This window comes from Microtus pennsylvanicus, chromosome 8 (genome assembly GCF_037038515.1).
Source record: "Microtus pennsylvanicus isolate mMicPen1 chromosome 8, mMicPen1.hap1, whole genome shotgun sequence".
Lineage (NCBI taxonomy): Eukaryota > Metazoa > Chordata > Mammalia > Rodentia > Cricetidae > Microtus > Microtus pennsylvanicus.
The window spans coordinates 25,822,206-25,842,063 of NC_134586.1; the positions used below are offsets into that span (position 1 = coordinate 25,822,206).

At 44.0% G+C, this 19,858-nt stretch overlaps 1 protein-coding gene across 1 annotated transcript in view; it reads right to left on the minus strand.

Annotated features, from left to right (window-relative positions):
- Positions 1-19,858, minus strand: part of Slc6a13 (solute carrier family 6 member 13) — a 38,212-nt gene that overhangs the window by 14,951 nt on the left and 3,403 nt on the right. Inside the window, exons 3-4 of the mRNA XM_075982885.1 lie at positions 3,184-3,318; positions 1,057-1,197 (exon numbers count right to left, since the gene is read on the minus strand). Of these exons, the coding sequence (XP_075839000.1) occupies positions 1,057-1,197; positions 3,184-3,318 (276 nt within the window). The remainder of the gene's footprint in view (positions 1-1,056; positions 1,198-3,183; positions 3,319-19,858) is intronic.

The following is a 19,858-nucleotide window of genomic DNA, read 5'->3' on the forward strand; positions in this document are numbered from 1 at the left end:
GAACTCATTCATCGTGGCCCTTGCCCCTTCATACGCTCACACAGATGAGCACTAAAAGACACTTGGACAATGATCGTGACATGTAGCAATGAGATGCCAAGCAAAGCATTGGCCAGCATGTTCTTTGTGCTGCCCAGCCACTAGGCCATCTGGCATGTAAAGTGTAAATTCCACTGTTCTGTTCCTCCCACACCCTGGCCACATGTCAGGTGCTCAGTAACACATGGACTGCACACAGAACACCGCACACAGAACCCATCCATCCTCAGAGGTGGGACTGTTGAGAAGTCCCACCTGCATAGCTTTGCTGTCGTCACAGCTCTCAATACATCAGTGCTCGCCGGGTGGTGGTGGCACACGCCTTTAATACCAGCACTTGGAAGGCAGAGGCAGGCAAATCTCTGTGAGTTCGAGGCCAGCCTGTTCTACAAGAGCTAGTTCCAAGACAGGCTTCAAAGCTATAGAGAAACCCTGTCTCAACCACCCCCCCCACACACACATGAAAAAAAAAATCAGTTCTCTTGATCTAGGCTGCTCACATGGTCTTACAAACATAGAAGTTAATTGCTATTACAAATTTTCTTGATAATGGACAGAACAGCTCATTGCTGAATTGAGCACAGACAAATTATAAGTTTGAAAGACTTAAAATTGTTCCAGATATGAAAACCAAATACATACGTTGACATATCAAACAGGGCATATTTCAGACAGAAGCCAATAAGTGACTGAACACAGAAAAGGACGTCGGTTTTATTTACGTAGTACAAAAATAGAATATATCAAGTTTTTTAAAGTCCATGACATTTTGCTTGTGAGGCTGGTGAAATCTCACATTGAAGGGGAGTGTTGGATGGGAAGCCAGGGCCTTACATCAGACCTTTGTCTGCCACTGACAATACTCTCGATTGGCAGAAGTTCATCATAATCTATTGGAGCGGATCTGAGTCCAAAATATGAACTAGAGGTTGACTGACTGGGATACAGTGGTGACCTCACTCCTGGTTGACGTAGCCAAGCAGGAGAAGGAAGCAGGCTATTCAGCAATGATCTTACCTGTATTCCACTCATGATTGCAACTTCCCCAGGGGAGGTCGGTGGTGAAGCTGCTGAAGAGGTAGAAGAGGGCCCAGGCCAGGACGACGATGTAGTAGACATTGAGAAGACTGACGATTATCTGTGAGGCATAGCCGATGCCTGGAGAGGGGACTGAAGCTTTGGGCCAGGATAGTGCAAACATTCTCACATACCACCCACCCCTGTGCAGGAAGGGACTTGCATGCCATGATCAGGGCCCATAGCAAGAAATGATAAGCCTAGCCTCCTGGCCAAAGGAATAGAGTTTCTAAGGTCCAATGGGTCTCCTGGGTTGGTTCAGCACTTTTGTCTTCGGCTACTAAGCCTGAACTTTGATATTTTTCAGGCTCTGGGATACCTTTTAAATACATAAGACTGGAGCTAGGCAGAGTGGCACATGCCTGTAATCTCAGCACTCAAGAGGCAGAGGCAGTTGAAGAAAAACAAGTTCAAAGACAGCATGGTCTACCTAGTGAGGCCCTGTCTCAAAAAAAATAAATAAAAATTTAAAAAAACTAACTTTACCATGACAATAGTTCATTTCCCCAGAATTAATCTGACTTGTTTCCAAAATAAAAATATGAGTGCACGGCTGAAGACAATGCTTGCCTTGCCAGCATGAGGACCTGAATTTGATCCCCAGAACCCACATTTAAAAAGAAAAAGCCAGATGTGGTGGCATGAGCTTCTGATCCCAGATCCAGGGAGACACAGACAGGCAGATCTTCAGGACTCCCTGGCCAGCCAGACTGGCCTGTTTGGAAAGTTCCAGGCCAGGGAAAGACTCAGTCTCAAAAAAATAAAATAAAATACTGGACAGTGCCTGAGGAAGAACACCTGAGGTTGACCTCTGACCTTCACACACACACACAGAGGCACATACCAAGCACACAGCACAAAACCACAAGAGTAGAGACAGGCAGTTCACACGGGAAAATACAAACACTGGGTGAACAACCTTTAAAATAGTTATCATCTCAAATAGCCACAGGGTGTAAAATAACACAGTAAAGTACCTGTATTCTGTAGCTACAACCGTGGTGCTGTTTTTAGAGATGGGGTCTCATATAGTAAAAGGGGCCCTCAAACTTGCTATACAGTCCAGATTATTCTTGTACTCTCAATCTCCTGCCTCAGCTTCCTGGGTGCTAGCATTACAGAAGTTTGCCCCATGCAGGACTTCTTGGTGAAGTTTTGTTGGTTTGTTTTTACAAATGTTGTAATTCAATGGTCTTTCTATCTGTCTATATATCAGAATATTCTACAGGGCTATGGGTATCGTTCGGTGATAGCACATGTACAAAGCCCTGGGTTCAATCCTGAACACCACAGGAAATGGAGGAAAGATCTGCTCATGTCTTTTGACATTGTCAGCCAGTTAACACTGCTACAGGACAACCTAATGAGAATCGGTTTGATCTAGGGATCCTGCTCCAGGGGTTTGTCTCTAAAAACATCATTTCAAAGCAGAAAGGAGTTAGCCAAGTAAACAGAGATGAAGCAGTCTAAAATTTCAAGTCATTATGTCAAAGTGGTAGACTAATTGATGAAATACTCTTCTCGTTTAAAATTTCCCTTTAAGGGGCTGGAGAGATGGCTCAGCAGTTAGGAGCACTGACTGCTCTCCCGGAGGACCTGAGTTCAATTCCCAGCACCTACATGGCAGCTCACAACTGTCTGTAACTCCAATTCCAAGGAATCTAACACCCTCACACAGACATATATGCAGGCAAAACATCAATATAAAAAATAAAAATAAATTTTTTAAAAGAAATTCTCTTTTAAAATGTTTTCTGATTAAGTATGTCCTATTAAAAATAAATCATTGTTGCATATTTAAAACACATACAATAAAATAGCATTGCACTCCACTCGTTCACTCATTTAATCCAAAGCCTTTGCCTCGTGCATCCATTATCCCTGTTCTATCTGATGGGCTACATAACTACCTCAGTCTACAGCTCACAGATAAAATGCAGGTTAATATGGAGACTCGGGTCCTGTTTTAATCTCTGGACTGCTGTTCATCACTCAGACATCCTAAACAAGGGCTATGGATTATAAGCACCAGTTTATGCCCATGGAATGGGACACAGAGTTACTCACCCTCGAAGATGGGACAGATCTTCCTCCAAGCCGTGATGCCTCCCTGGTTGGTATACTGGCCAAGGGCTGTCTCCAGGAAGAAGACAGGAATGCCACAGGTAAAAAGGAAGATGAGGTAGGGGATAAAGAAGGCACCTGTGGGTAGAAAATAGGATGCCTGTTACCTGGCACTCTTCTCTTCAAAGTCCACATCCATCTCCTCTCAGTACCACCCCACACTGCTGGTCAGAACCCCAGAGACAGAAAGCATAAAACTGAGGATGACTCTATGTTATCTGTAACCACAGCGGGGATCTAGGGGCACCAAGTTACCTGGAAGGTGTATGTCCCAAGCTTTGTCATCACTGTACAGCTTGAATCAGTGCCTCCTGGGTTTACTCCCCACTGCGCATCAGCTACTGCCTTATCACACATCTTTGTGGAAATGGCGGGGGGACCACTGAATGACAAATACCCAGAAGCCTCACACAGACTACAATTCTGAACTCTTCTCAAAGACATTATTATACTAATTTCAGACTTTTTATTAAAGATTTGAGTTTTGAGACAAGATCTTGCTGGATAGTTCAGGCTGTACTCAAGTATTTTCTCTGCATGGATCTCTACCTACTGACAAAGTTGTCAGGAAGATTCACAGTAGAGAGCAACCAGGAAAGGGAGGCCCACATGAGCAGAAGCCCTAGAACCTTCCACTTGAGCCAGGAGAGAGGAAACAACCTGAGGGGAAAGAAGGAACTATTCAAATGAGATTGGGCACACTCAGAATGGTATGGCTGAGATTGGGCACACTCGGGGTAGTGTGGCTGTGATTGAGCACACTCAGGGTAGTGTGGCTGAGATTGGGCACACTCAGGATGGCGTGGCTGAGATTGGGCACACTCAGGGTGTGTTGTGGGATTTCCCTCTGTATGTTGTGAGTACTATTGGTTAATAAAGGACTGCTTTGAGCCTATAGCAGAGCAGGGCAGAGAGAACTAGGTGGGGAAAACTAAAGTGAATGCTGGAAGGTAGAAGGGCAGAGTAAAGGGGAAGCCATGGAGCCACCACCAGAGACAGATGTGCTGAAACTTTGCTGGTAGACCAAGACCCCGTGGTGATGCACAGATTAATACATATGGGTTAAATTAAGATGTAAGAGTTAGCCAATAAGAAGCTAGAACTAATGGGCCAAACAGTGATTTAAATAATATAATTTCTGTGTCGTTATTTCAGTTCTGGGCAGTCAGGACAAATAAGTGTCCTCCCAACAACAGATTGGTACCCATGTGGCCAACTGAAATCTACTTAAAACCTGAGAGGGCTTGCAAAGGAATTCTAGACACACACACAAAAAACAAGTTTAGCCTCATTTTTTTTTCCAAATGGGCTTTGTTTGCTGGTGGCATGCTGCAGCTCCTTTAAGAGAGGTTTTCCTGACTCAGCAGTAGCAGAAAAAAAGCCACAGGTCTTTGAAATGCCAGTTTTCTGGGTCATGACCTCTGACTCTTTCAGGAGACTAAGCATTTAAATAGGGTTTGTAAGCAGTGTGTTACAAGCTACTTAATGGCTTGACATAGACCCACTATGGGGCCGTATGTGCAACTCAGCGGCTGTGAATGGATTTCATGTGCCATGTTGGACTGTGTGGAGCAAGCAGGAAGTACCATAAATACTCTAGCAATGCTGCAGCTTAGATTCTTACGCACTTAGCATTTTAAGAAGCACTCTAGTCAGAAAATAATTACAAATATGCAATAAAGACAAATCTAGATTTTAAAAAAGACCTCTAAATGAGTCACAGTATTGGATAATTGTACATAGACTTGGGAGAGAGAAGAAAAGGTGTATAGAGAGCTGGAAAAGAAATAAATCATTTTTTTTTTAAAAATGTCTTTAAAGAGACAGAGTACAAACAGTCATAGATTAAAAGGAATAAAGAAAAATAAGCCACATAAAGATGGAAAACTCACAGAGAGTCTGGGTTGTGTATATTATTGTGTTTTCTTTGAATTTTTGACTATGTAGAAGCTAAGTACAGAGAAACGTTTCATTGTATGGGCTGCTAAGCTAAATCAGCATGTATATTATAAAGGTATCTTGACTTCAGAATTTGGGTCTAAGAATATGTTGCTTTGGAAAAGATGTTGTGCTTTTGCTTCCACAGAGGATGAGAACCTGTGGATTGCTTCCAGACTAATATGATTTGATGGACCAAGACCCTCTGAAAAGTTTCCATGAACACCCCCAAAAAATTACTTCACCCAACTGCTGACTGAGATGAAACTAGCACACAGGATACACCATGAAAGACCTGATTAACACCATCGCCAATCAGCAGGAAGTAGTCTAGAGAACTATGCCCAAATTCCCAAATATTGTTTATAAATGTTTGTTTACATTTAAAGGAGGATATTCTATAGATATTTGCATTGGTATGGATCTTGGTTTCTTGATACAAATTTAAGGACAATTTTGTTATACTGTGCATATACAGTTCTGCTCTTGATTAAGGTATTGTGTTTGTGTAGCTCATTTAAAAATGTAATGTATAATTAAGAAATATAAGTTAATAGATAATAATCTATCATAGTCAAGCTTGTAGTCATGTTAGTTAAATTTTCTAGATGTACAGAGATATATTTCAGACGGATAGGTATTCTTCAAATTTTTCAAAGACCTTCAGAATATGGCATTTATAATGTTTTAATAACTTAGGACTTTTCATGACAATGAGACGTATCTGCTCCTGGCAGCACCAATAACTTCAAGAGGAAGATGAGCCCTGAAGGGTCTTCATATGGAGTTTGCTAGCCATTTAGACAAGAAACAGCTCTTATCTGGACTGCTTGATGAACTTAACATGCAGGACCCACAGAGAAATGACTGCTGACCTTGCCTAAAGGTCAGACTGTCCTTTGGGGTTCCTGCTTCATGAAAGAGTCTGCCAGACATTCTGCAGGACACGGAAGAAAGTAACTACACAATGCCAATATAGGCAGAACTGTCTTTGAAATTTTTTGCTTTGTGGAAAAGTCTGCTAGGTACTATGAACCTGTAGGCTGAAGATGGATGCTCCAACAGTACAGAAGAACTTTGGGTGACTGTCCAGACAGCAAGATGCCTCTGTCAATTCTAGAGTTTTGGAATTAGCTTACAATGTACTTCCTGTTTACTTAGATAATATTATATCCTTCTGAGATCTTTGATAGAGTTGAAGAATTTATAGTTATAGTTTTCCTTAGTTATGATAAAAGATAAAGTAGATGTAAATATTGTAACTGTAATTCTTGCCTGATACCTGTTTGGTATTATATGTAATTTTACTATGTTAAAGTTAAACCTTCCTTTTTTATTTAAACAGAAAAGGGGAGGTGATATGGGATTCCCCTATGCATGCTATGAATACCATTGGTTAATAAAGGACTGCTTTGAGCCTATAGCAGAGCAGAGCAGAAAGAGCTAGGTAGGGAAAACTAAAGTGAATGCTGGGAGAAAGGACAGAGTAAAGGAGAAGCCATAAAGCCACCGCTAGAGACAGACATGCTGAAACTTTGCTGGTAGACCACAACCTTGTGGTGATGCACAGATTACTGAAGTGGGTTAAATTAAGATGTAAGAGTTAGGCAATAAGAAGCTAATGGGCCAAGCAGTGATTTAAATAATACAATTTTTGTGTGATTATTTTGGGGCTAAGTGGCTGGGAACTAACTAGCAGCCTCCTTATTACAAGAGTGGTATGGCTGAGATTGTGCACACTCAGGGTGGTATGAGACTGGGCACACTTGGGGTGGTATGGCTGAGGTTGGGCACACTCTGCATAGTATGCTGAGGTTGGGCACACTCAGGGTGGTTCAGCTGAGATTGGGCACATTTGGGGTGGTATGGCTGAGACTGGGCATAGTATGACTGAGGTTGGGCACATTCAGGTGGTATGGCCCTACACTAAAAAGAACATTTCAAAAGACTAAAGATAACAAGGCTCGTACAGTGCCTAACCCCACTGACCATACATAGGCATTGAAACCCTCCTGATACTGGATACTGCATGTGTTCCTTGTCACTGGGGACAACTCCAGTCCCACCTAACAAAAGAAATGTAAAGAAACTTAAACCAAGGCACATCACAATCCTGTTACTTAAATGCCCCTGTTTTTCAGCAGGAAAATTTTAACCATAACCAGAGAGGGAAACGACACATAAATACAGAAGAACAAAAAGAAGAAAAACATCAAACTAATCTTTGGAAGCAAAGCAAGCAAGCAAGCAGAGAGACAAATTGTTATAGCAATAAGGAGAAAAGCTGTCAACCTGGAATTCTACACTCAGAAAATGTTTGCTCAAGAACAAAATTAAAAAAAAAAAAAACTTCTTGAGTCATGAAAAGAAACCATCACCAGCAAGACACACACTACAAGAAAAGTTAAGGATATCACTCAGGCAGAGGGAAATGACTATGCCACAAACAATATATATCCTCAAAGGAATATAGAACTCTAGAAAGAGTAACTACATTGTCAAAAACACAACTGGGCTGGACAGGGTGGTGCACGCTTTTAATTTCAACACTCAGGAGGCAGAGGCAGGTGGATGCTTGAATTCAAGGTTAACCTGGTCTACACAGAGAGTTCAACACCAACTAGGGATACTACTTAGAATATGTCCCCTGACTCCCTCCCTAAAAAAGTAGTAAGATGCAATTGACTTAGCTGCCTTCCAAATATTTATGTTTCTATCTACATAGATTGGAACTTCTCTCATTCTTCATCGGAGACGTGTCTTTGTGCAGTGGACAGTGGTTAATGCAGACTCAAGACCGGTCAGAGTGCTGAAAATAAACGCCTGTCAATCACTCATCCCTGATGGGGACATTTATAACAACCTCTACACCACCTGTGGCTCAGGGAACAGCGTAGAAGAGGAGTAGAAGGAATGTCAGAGCCCAGGATGAGGAGAGTAACTGAGGAACAATGTCTTTCGGTCATGACACAAGCATTGCTGTCACGAACTCACCCCAGCTGTGATTAGCTCCACAGACCTGCAAGAGATTGGGACTGTCAACATCCCATCATGCACAGGAAAGGCATTGCTCATGCCCCGCTCCTCCCTTAAGGTCTATGGACAGTACTGGTTGTGGGGGCTGTGGGGAGACAGTGTCACTTTCTTCAATGCGGTAGTCACAGAGAAGTTAGCCATTTTCCAATAGCTAATCCCCTGTTCATGCTCGTGAGGACAACCATAACAGAACCCTGTGGGTCAAACATCAAACAGAAGAGGTCAGAGTAGGAGGGGCCTTGTTGGGAAGAAGGTTTTTTGGGAGAGGGAGGAAATGGGAGCATGTACTGAGGGAACTGAAAATTACCAAGATTTATACAGCCATGAAATTGCCAAAGAGTTATAACAGGATTCAAAAATAAAATTGATTTATTATAAAGTACAATGTAAATAACTTCTAACAAATAGAAAAATAAAATATGTAGCAAAAGCACAATGCTGAGGAGAAAAACATAGGTTTGTAAGACTCTAATCTGGAAACTGTATGGCCCATGTTTTGTCTTCACTGCACAGCTTGAATCGGTGCCTGCTGGGTTTACTCCCCCATTGAGTAAGTATCCTTTGAAAATAAAATTTGATGAAGTAAAGATGAAGACTACAAAGTCTGAACTAATACAAGAAAGAGTTATAAACAGTAAGCCAACAAAAGAACAATACAAGCAGTAAAATAATTTTTAAAAAATCTAATTAATATAACAGAAGACAGAAGGAAGGAGAAACAAGGAGCTAATAGCACAAATATCAAACAAATAGTAAGAATTCAGAATTAATCTACTATGGTAAGCTGTACTAAATGTAAGTGATCTAAACAGAATGACTAAAAGACTCAGACTTTTAGGTTGACTTTTTTTTTAAAAAAAAAAGTAAGCCTCAAGAACACGCTGCCTAAATGAAATGAGACATGTTTGAGGTTTCTAAAAATGAAAAGGTTATTAGTAAAAAGACAGAAATAGATACTTCAGGTTAGTACTTATTGAAAGAAAGTTGGAATCTTTATTTTTATTTGGTTTGGTTTGAGGTAGAGTCTCGGCATGTAGCCCAGGCTGGCCCATAATTCCCAATCTTCCTACCTCAGAGTCTTATAATTGCAGTCCTGTGATTCCAGGTATGCACCACAGTGCCTAAAGAGTGCTTATCTGTTTATATTAAATACTGTAACAGGCTATAATCCTTTAAAAATCAGAGAAAAACTTTCAAAAGAATGTCTAGCTTAGCATTGCACAGATTAGATTTTAAAGCAAAGAGTATTTTTGGTGTCAAAGATAATTTCATAATAATAGAGGTCAGTTCATCAAGAGTACATAATATCTTAAATTCAAAACCACTTTTTAAAAAAAGAGCTTTGAGATCTATGAAGCAAAATGAACAGGACTGCAAAGAAAAGTATATAGATTCCTAGTTAGAATTAAAATGTTCATTTGCTTAAAGAACAAATAAACTGGGCTGGAGAGATGATGGCTCAGTGGTTAAGAGCATTGTCTGCTCTTCCAAAGGTCCTGAGTTCAATTCCCAGCAACCACATGGTGGCTTACAACCATCTGTAATGAGGTCTGGTGCCTTCTTCTGGCCTGCAGACATACACACAGAATATTGTATCCATAATGAATAAATAAATATTAAAAAAGAAAAAAAAACACTGGGACCAGGGGCTGGAGAGATGGCTCAGTGGTTAAGAGCATTGCCTGCTCTTCCAAAGATCCTGAGTTCAATTCCTAGCAACCACATGTTGGCTCACAACCATCTGTAATGAGGTCTGGTGCACTCTTCTGGCCTTCAGGCATACACGCAGAAAGAATATTGTATACATAATAAATAAATAATAAAAAAGAACAAATAAACTAAAATCATTAAGAATGTAAAATATTTGAAAACTGTGTAACTCTGCTCCACTTATAAGACATTTATAAAGCATTCCAGCAGCAATGGTCAGGTATGCGCTATTTTCTGGCACACATAGAATGTTTACTAGTCCACAAAGCAAATCCTAATAAGCAAGAAAATCATTCAGACAGATGTATACCTTGACTAAACTAGAAATCAATTAAAGAAAGACATTGGAGAAGCCCACATTTTTGAGTTTTTTAAATTAGGTAACACTCTTTTAAATAATTTATGGCTCAAATAAGTAATCAAAAGATAAATTAGGAAGTTTCTTAAGTAGAGTGAAATAAAATACAACATACTCAAATCTGCGGATTCTGTTAAAGCAGTAGCTGGAGTCATCTATTATCATGAAAAGGAAACAGAATTCAAATCAATAACTTCAGCGTCCCCCTTAATAAATGAGAAATAAAAATCAATGAAGCCCAAACTAAGCCAAAGAAGAAAACAAAGCCTGAGAGAAAATCAACACAACCGAAATCTGGCTTCTTGAGACAACAAACTCAACAGACTTTCAGGTGGCATAAATTACCAATACAAGGCCTGGGGCCCCCACTCAGTGGGTAAAAGGGCTAATCACACAAGTCTGCAGACCCAAGTTCAATACCTGGAACCCATATTTTATAGAGCACAGGTGCAGTGAGTTTGGAGGCGGGAACAGAAGCTCTTCCGCCAGCCAGCCTGGAGTAGCAGAACAGCCACAGAAACAAGTGACTCTGCCTCAGCCCGGTGGAAAATAAGAACCCACCCCCAAAGGTTGTCCTCGGTGTGCATGTGTCTACACGGATGCAAGCACGGGTAACACACACATGTGCACATGCATGCACAGGCAACACACACATGTACACACGTGCACACACAACACAAAAATAGTCTTTAAAATTGCCAGAATAACAAATGAGAGGCATGTCATTAGCACAAATTCTACAAATAATAAAAAGATGGTAAGAAAATTCACCAGCAATGGTAAATTGATAATTGCAGCAATATAGAGTAAATGCCCAGTTCCTCAAAAAGCACCAACTCCTGCAGATTACTCAAGAAGAAAGACGATCAAAGCTGCCCTTAAAGGACGAAACCACACCAGTTCTACACAAACTTCTTATACAACATTGAAAAGGAAGGAAACTGTCGAACTCATTCTATGAAGCCTGAATTTTGTGATAACAAAATCAGACAAAAGCTGGGTGGTGATGGTGCATGCCCTTAATCCCAGCACTTGGGAGGCAGAAGCAGGTGGATCTCTGTGAGTTCAAGGCCAGCCTGGTCTACAGAGTGAGTTCCAGGACAGGCTCCAAAGCTAGAGAAACCCTGTCAGAGGGGAGGGTAATCAGAAAAAAATATAAAGAAAACAAAATTTAAGGTTTTTTAAAACTGTTTAAGTTGTATGTGTGCATGTATGTTTGCATGTGTATGTGTGTGTACCTGAGTGTGTTCGCAGCCAGAGGACACCTCAGGTGTCATTCCTCGCACATCCACATTTTTTGGCATGGAGTCTCTCTTTGAGCTAGAACTCATCAAATAGGTTAGCCTGGCCGCAGGGATTCATCTGTTCCTGCCTCCCTGATACTAGACTCTCCAGCATCCACCACCAGGCCTTTTGGAGGATGGGGGCTCAAACACAGGTCCTCCTGCTTGCAAAGCGAGGACTCTATCCTCTGAGCTATCTCTGCGGTCTGTAAAGGCAATCCTTCAGAGCAAGGAATGGAGTAGTGAAAAGAAGATGATGGCTGAATCGCAGAACAATTTTTCTGAGTGAAAGAAGCCAGAAAAAAAAAGATACACACTTCATGTATAAAATTTAAAAAAAAGCTGGATTCCAATGAGAGAAGAGCTTCCTGGTTGCCCAGGGACACATCAGCGGGGTCACAGGAGGAAGGAGAGATTATCAAGGCCAGGAGAGAGTTTGTGAGGGTGACTGATGTTCATTAGCTTGACAGTGGCAGTAGCTTTGTGCATATGTGTGTCCTCTTCAATTTGGATATCTTAAATATGGCAGTTAATTGAAAGCTAATGGGAACAGAGGTCCAGTTGATGGGACAGAGTTTAGTTTGTAGTCACACACTATCTAGACACTAAAAAAACACCCAAATGCCCTGAAAGCCAAGGGGAAAAGACTGGACAGTCTAAGGGGTCCAAAGTTTGATGGGAAAATTCAGGGAAGATAGAACGTGCAGTCACTGGCATGAGTGGTCTCTGTGGAAAGCCCTAATCATTCCAGAAAGTTGACAGTCCAGTTCAGCACCCCATCTGCACGGCCGGCACTTTTCTAACTGACCAAGCCAATGTTTAACTGCAGGCTCATGGTCAGCTCTGCCCCTGAACATGTGGACAAAGTCCACACTCACCAGAGAAGCTTCTACTCTGGAAGCTTGGAAGCGGGAAGGGGCCAGTGACCAGATGCCAATCAAGAGAGACCAGAGCACAACCCAGGTAGTCCTGAGGGGTACCTCCCTTCGGTCCTCTCATCACCATTAAAGGATGGAGTCCATCACAGAGACACATACCTTTACGACCTGCACCTGGGAGAATGAGGAAGGACGATTATAAGCGCGAGGCCAACCTGAGCTACAAAGTGACACCCTATAGAAACAGGAAGAGCCAAGGGAGACAAAAGTTGGCTCCACCCACACTTTACCCATGTAAACTCCCACAGCATTCTGAAATGTGCTGCCCACTTCCCATGAATGGGGAGGGACCAGAAAAAGAGTGGTGCAGGAGCCACCCCTCTCCGAGGGAGCACACTCTATGATGTCACCTGCGGTGTTCCCGCCACTTTTTAAAGATACGAAGAACTATGCTCCGTATTAGTCACGGAAGTCCGTGTGTACACAGAAAGGTATACACTGTAACGACTGCCAGCCTGACCAAAGTGGGCATGGAGTAACTCCTCTGCTACCAAAATAGCTGCTTCTCACAAAAGACCTGAGATAGAAAATGCAGCCCTGAGCAAAGAAATAATGCTCACGGTATCCCCAGACCTGATTTCCAGCTGTATTACAGAGCCCCAGTACCAAAAGCAGCACAACACTGGCACAGAATGAATTAGAAAACAAAACTGAGTTCCGAACCCATGCATCCATTGCCACCTGGTTTTTTGAGAAATACTCCAAAAATACACCTTGTGGAAAAGACAGTTCCATTCGACCCCCAGCGCCGCATATCCAGAGGCAGAAGGACAAAACTAGGCCCGTCTCTCATCCTTTACAAAACTCAACTCCAAATGGATCAAATGCCTTACTGTAAAAATAAAACAGGGGAATTGTTAGAGAAAAATGCCATTAAATTAAAAATTACAATACAATTAAAGATGGAGACACACGCAAGAGCCAAGAAAATGAGGCCAACAGTTGACGATGGGCCCTCATGTAATGAAGAAGTGACCATAACAAGAAAGGGGACAGTTAACTGGGTGGAGAACCACAACAGGAGAAAAGTATTTTGCTAGCAATACATCTGGCAGAGGATTAATATTTAGAAAATATAAAGAATTAAACAACAGCCGGGCGATGGTGGCGCACGCCTTTAATCCCAGCACTCGGGAGGCAGAGGCAGGCGGATCTCTGTGAGTTCGAGACCAGCCTGGTCTACAGAGCTAGTTCCAGGACAGGCTCCAAAGCCACAGAGAAACCCTGTCTCGAAAAACCAAAAAAAAAAAAGAATTAAACAACAAGTAATCAAACAACCCAACCAATGAGTGATAATGAAGTAAGCAGACAGTTCTGAGAGAAGGAAACACAAATAAACAATAAGCATAGAAAAAAATCAAAGAAATGCAAAGCAAAGTACACTGGATCCCATCTCACGCCAGTCAGAACGGCGGTTGTCAAGGAGACAAGTAACCACAGATGCCGGTGAGGATGCGGACAAAGAAAACCCTACACGGTGCTAGTGCATGGCCCAGAGACGACACTCACATCCATGTTTCTGCAGCACTGCTCCTGACAGCTAAGCTACAGAGAAACCAAGGTGTCCCATAACAGAGAAATGGACTTTTTTAAATGTTACAATGTGCTCGTGCATGCACACACACACACATACACACACACACACACACAATGGAGCTTTTTTTTTTCAAACAAGAACAAAGTTCTGTGGTTTACAAGTGAACAATACAATTGGAGACAATTACATTAAGGGAATTAAGCTAGACTCAGAATAAGAGGTATTCTAAGTTTTCTCTCATTTGTAGTCATTAGGTTTTATAGAGAGGCACGTAAAATTACTAGTGTTTGCATATATGTGTGCATATATATGTCTGATATGAATATAAAAGCCAAAGTCTCTAGGGGGATGAGAGAGACTAGTGAGAGCAGAGAAGTTGCGGGGGAGCATGTCTCAGTGGAGCATGTAACTTGTGCAATGAATGCACACATGACATGCTAAAAACATAAAGATCAGAATGCAGGGGGTGGGGGCAGCGCCTGCCCTGTATTAGACAGTCTTCGGCTGTGTGGACACAGAACTCCAGGTTCCCAGCACTCAATCCGAGACTGAGGAATCAAAAGGAAGCGGTTGACAGTCCATTTTTAAGTCACGCTGAGATTGACAGTCAAGCCACTAAAATTCTTTTTGCCAAACTGGATGATAATACTATTTCTACCCAACCTCATCCCCTACACCTGTCCCACCATGCCTCTTGGAATGACCAGAGTCCCTTCATCCCCTTAGCTGAGGTCTGTACTGGACAGGTCTTGGGGGAAAGGCATATTTATTTTCTCTCCAGGGAGCTGATGGTAAAGGGTTAGAAAAATAAGTTTGCAACTTCTCCAGCACAGGGGCGCAGGCCAGAGTGACCGGACATGTGGGCCGCATGCTCCTCCTCCAGGGGCGGGGACGACCCTACTTCCACCCAGAAAAAAGAAGCAGAAAGAAGGGATGTGCATGCTTCCTCGTTGGAGTTTTTCAGCAATATCTGTGATTATGGCTTCCAAGTCTTCTCTCTCCATCTCCATTCTTTCCTTAACCCTATGCCCATCAGGCATTGGTCTAGTACTCCATTGCAATCCTTCTTGGCTGGTCCAGAACAGCTGGTCCAGCAATCGTGCCCACCCATTGCCCTCTCAGCATCCCCTGTTTGCTCTCTCCTCCCCAGCATCCTCAGCTGCCTTTGTCTTGGTTTTCAGTCTGTGTCACTGCTCTCTTGTCTCTTTGCTCTTTCTCTTTTCTCACATACTCTAAATGGCTGGCTCTGCGTGTGTGTGTGTGTGTGTGTGTGTGTGTGTGTGTGTGTGTGTGTGTTTCTTTCTCTCTTTTCTTTTGAGACAGCAGGCCTTACTATGTGGCCCAGGTTGACCTTCAACTCACACTCACAATCCTCCTGCCTCAGCCTCCTGAGATTACAGATATAACTACCATGTTGGGCTATCTCTGTGTCTCTGTCTCTCTCTGTGTGTCTCTGTCTCTCTCTGTCTCTCTCTCAGCATAGTTTCTCTGTGTAACAACCTCAACTCTCAGAGAACTCTCTGTATAGACCAGGTTGTCCTCAAACTCACAGACATCTGCAAGCCTCTGCCTTCCAAGTGCTAGGATTCAAGGTGTGCGCTGACACCCCCTGGCTTTCTTTCTTCTTCTTTTTTTTTTGACGTCTTCAAATTGATAGTGACACCTAAATGTATTCCCAGCCAGATCTTTCACACAGACTCCAAACTCAAACATTGTACTGCCGCAAGGACACATCCCTTTGAATGTGCCAAAGGTATCTCAAGTCAGCGATCCTCCCCCAAACCCAATCGCTTATTTTTCTCTTAAAACCTGTAGCCTTTCAAGTCTCAGGAAGAGTAACCCTTTTCAGGTTAAAAGTCTCGGGTTGCTTAGACGGGGGTTAGCAACGAGAACTACGTCAAGGGCTCAGATTCCACATATCTCACATACACAGTCTGAGACATGCTGGAGGTTGAGAAATTCATTCTGCTGGCAGCCAGGGTCCAGAGAGCTAGAGAGGCTTCACATATTTGGGTAGAGTCAATAGTTGGGAGAGAAGTCCCTGTCTTAGCTGCTTTTCTGTGTCCTGACGAAAAACAATTAAGGAAGGGTTTATTCTGGCACATAGTTCAAGGTACAGCCTATGGTGGTGGGGAGTCGTCAAGCCAGCAGGAGCTTAAAGCAGCTGGTCGCACTGCATCCACAGTCAGGAGGAAGAAAGCAATGATCGTCCTTATTCGACACACTGTCTCCTTTTTATACAGCCCAGGTCCCACCCCCAGACAGTGGTGCAGCCCCCTCCTTTAGGGTGGATTGTCCCACCTTGACTAAACTAGTTTAGACGGTCTCTCTCTTTGTGTGGATGTGTCTGTGTGGGAGGGCCTTGGTGTCACAGTGCACACGGAGAGGTGAAGGGACAACGTGGTGGAGGGCAGAGGAATTAAATTCAGGTCATCAGGCTTGGCAGCAGGTGCCCTTTACCCGATGCTGCCCCTCAACACCCCAAATATGATCTAAACTATCCCAAACAGGTGTCCTGGAGGCCTGCTCCCTCGGCGATTTCAGAGCCTGTAAGACTAACAATCAACCCTACCCATCATAGGAATCAGGGATTGGTCCAGAACCTTTAGCTTTATAACTGGGCTGTCCAGTACAAGACCTTTGCTACTCCTGTCCTGACTCTCCATGTCACTAGAGGAAAGGCTAGCATTTTACAGTAGCCAGCAAGACCTTTGGTGATCTGCATTCATATTGTATAGCTCCAAATCTAAACGCTCCCTCCCCTGGGGAGAGGAAAAGATCACAAGACTTGGAAAGTTCACGAAGTTTACAAGAATCGTGAGGTGGCTCTCTAAGCCAGCAAAACAGCAAATGAGAGCTGAGAAAGGAGCCTCTGCTTGGGCTGCCTGCCGGCTGGACAAAGAGCTCTAGTCACGTCAGGCAGGCAATGTGGCCCATGCTGGAAAGGGTGTGTTAGTGACAGCTGCCTGAGTCACCCCTGTGCCTATACACGACCAAGGGAGACTCAGGTGGGGAGTCCATTCTCGGAACTGCGGTTGGTGTCCTGTCTATGGTGAGCCACAGAAGGTGTGCAACAGCGACTTTTGCACTTTTTTCTCTGACTGCACCGTCTAGCTACTGCTCTTGCTCTGGGCTTATAGGCCTCCTTTACCTTTGTGTTAAGCCAAGTGGGCTCTTGTTTGAGACCATTTGACCTTGGCTTCCTCTCCCTACAGCGCGTTCACCTCGATGACCACATGACCACCCCTTTCACTCCTGGCAAGCCTTCATTCAAACGTTCTCAGTGCAGCCCACCGTGACACCCCCCCACTCCCCCATCCCCACCTCCCCATCCTCCCACCCCACAAAACAGCGACAAGCCCACACCCAGACTCCTCGTCTCGTCTCCTTTACTCCACTCTTCTGGTTCTTTCCATAGGACTTGCTAGCTTCTGATACCCTGTGTAAGTTTCTTATTGTTAAACTTTGCTGTGTTTCCTTCGTCCAAAATATAAGGCCCATGAGGCAGGGCATGGATCTGGTGCATTTACAAATGTATCCCAAGCACTTGGAACAATTAGCAGGGTGCCCAGTATTTGTTGTTAATGACATAGAGTCAAGACTTCCTTGTCTGTGCGCCAGCACAAATGACATACTGGCAACTCTAGGAAACCTTCGTAGTGATGCCAGGATGGGGCCATGCATCCTAGATAAGAGGCCGGCCTAGGTGACAGAGGTCCCTGAGCAGGCCATTTTAGCATCCAGGTCTTGGTGGGCTTTATCACTGAGCTCTCTTTGCAAACTTTCCAGACTTCAGCTGCTTAGCCATTATGCTAGCTACCTCAGCTCCTCCCCCTCTGCAGGTAGCCCTTCCTCTAGCTACCTCAGCTCCTCCCCCTCTGCAAGTAGCCCTTCCTCTAGCTCCTTCAGCTCCTCCCCCTCTGCAGGTAGCCCTTCCTCTAGCTACCTCAGCTCCTACTCCACCACGAAGCTCACATTGAATTAGCTCTGCCAAGTGTTAAAGCTGAAAAGTAAGAAGACATCCCTAAGCTTTTCGATTCCTCGCTCTTGACATTGGCGCCACACAAACGCATTACTAATATAAGTCCTTACCTTACCTTCTTCCTCCCCTGCCCCACCCCCACCCCAAGCACAATAGTGACTGTGTGACAATGTAGCCTCAGGGAAGAGTCCAGAAACAAGTTGATAGAACACATGACTAAGAGCAGTAGCTCTCCAGAGCACCCAGCATCCTTCCCAGAACCTACTCAGAACATGCCTGGCATCCCTGGGAGCCCAAGTCCCAGTCAGAGAGAGAGCAATGGGCTTAAGAACAATTACTAGGGCAACAGAAAAGGGTCAAATCAATGCATAAGCTCTCGGTGTGTCTTTTCTTCACCCTTCCTCCCCCAATCAACAGTGATGAGTCCCCTTGGCATCAGGTCATCCACTGGCTAAAAGGAGATGTAAAAATGGAAATACCCCATCCTAAGGCTCTTCCGGAGTCTGCTCTCTGTGGCATGAACTGCTGAGAACGCAGAGGCAAAGGCTCTGGGTTCCTCCAATAGCATCCTTGGTCTTTGGCCAAGCACTTACCCTTGCCCTCCCCTCCCCCACCTCAAGCACAATAGTGACTTGTGATGAACTTCATTAGCATTTGCTGTTGAATTCTCCCAGTAGCCCTTGGGTGACTTGTGCCCTTCAGAGCAAACCTGGGTATTAGCCTCTAGCTCCAAAGTCCACCAGCACGTCACCCCCACCACCCCCAGGCTGCTGTTTTTCATCAGTAAATAGGGAGGTAGCACACGAAGGCCTCAACCACTTTTTCACCCCCAGTGGCTTTACACTAAGCTTGGCAATCGCCGCCTCAACCCTTACCCAATTCCAGAGAGGCTTGGGGAAATCTTCCTACCCCATAATCTTTCTGCCACATGAGAAGCTAAGCTGGTGACTGGTTCCGAGTACCAGGGTACAGCTTTAGTCTCTTACTCCTGTCTGTGCCCTGAGCCAGCCACATCCCTCTACCGACTGCTCTAAAGGAAAGGCGTTCAGGCCCGAAGTCCTCATCATACATAGAAGTATCTACTACTAGACGAGGATCGGGAAGACCTCCCGCCTTCACTCACAATTCAGACTGAGCAAAGTCCTGTGATTTCAGGCCACTAGCCAGAATTCCTAGGGAGAAAGGACATTATGTCATCCCCATTCCTCTAGGGAAAAACACAAGTTAACTTCCAATCCCACAGCTAGTCTCCAAAGTCCACAAAGCCCGGAAGAAGACAGCACGAGCGTAGAGCTCCTCTCTTTTGGTCTCTCCCAGTCCCCTCCTCTCTCCACCTTGGATTGTGTGCCTCCTCTCTCCAAAACCATTTGTTCGGGAGAGAGACTTGAGCTTGCTAAGTTTGGAAACCTCTGCTCCCCTGAAAGAGGGTAGGTGTCTTCCCCTCGGACTTGTCCTGTCCCTGGTGACCTACCTCTGTGTTCTGCATTTCTCCGGCTCCGGACATAGCCTCCCTACAAAAACAGACCCATGACCTCCAATCCCTGGAAGCTTTGTCCATCAACAGAACAGGATGGTTTCCTAACGCACAGGTCAACTCTATGCCCTTTAGTATCTGGGGACTCTGTCCAAGGCTTCCCATAAAGGTGTGGACATTCCCTGAATATGGGTTAGTGCAATAACCCCAGAGGGCTGGGAAGGAGAATGAGAAGCCAGTACAGAAGTATGTGTACACACACACACACGTGCACACACACATGCGCACACAGAAGAGAGAGAGAGAGAGAGAGAGAGAGAGAGAGAGAGAGAGAGAGAGAGAACTTTAAAAGACAAGCCATG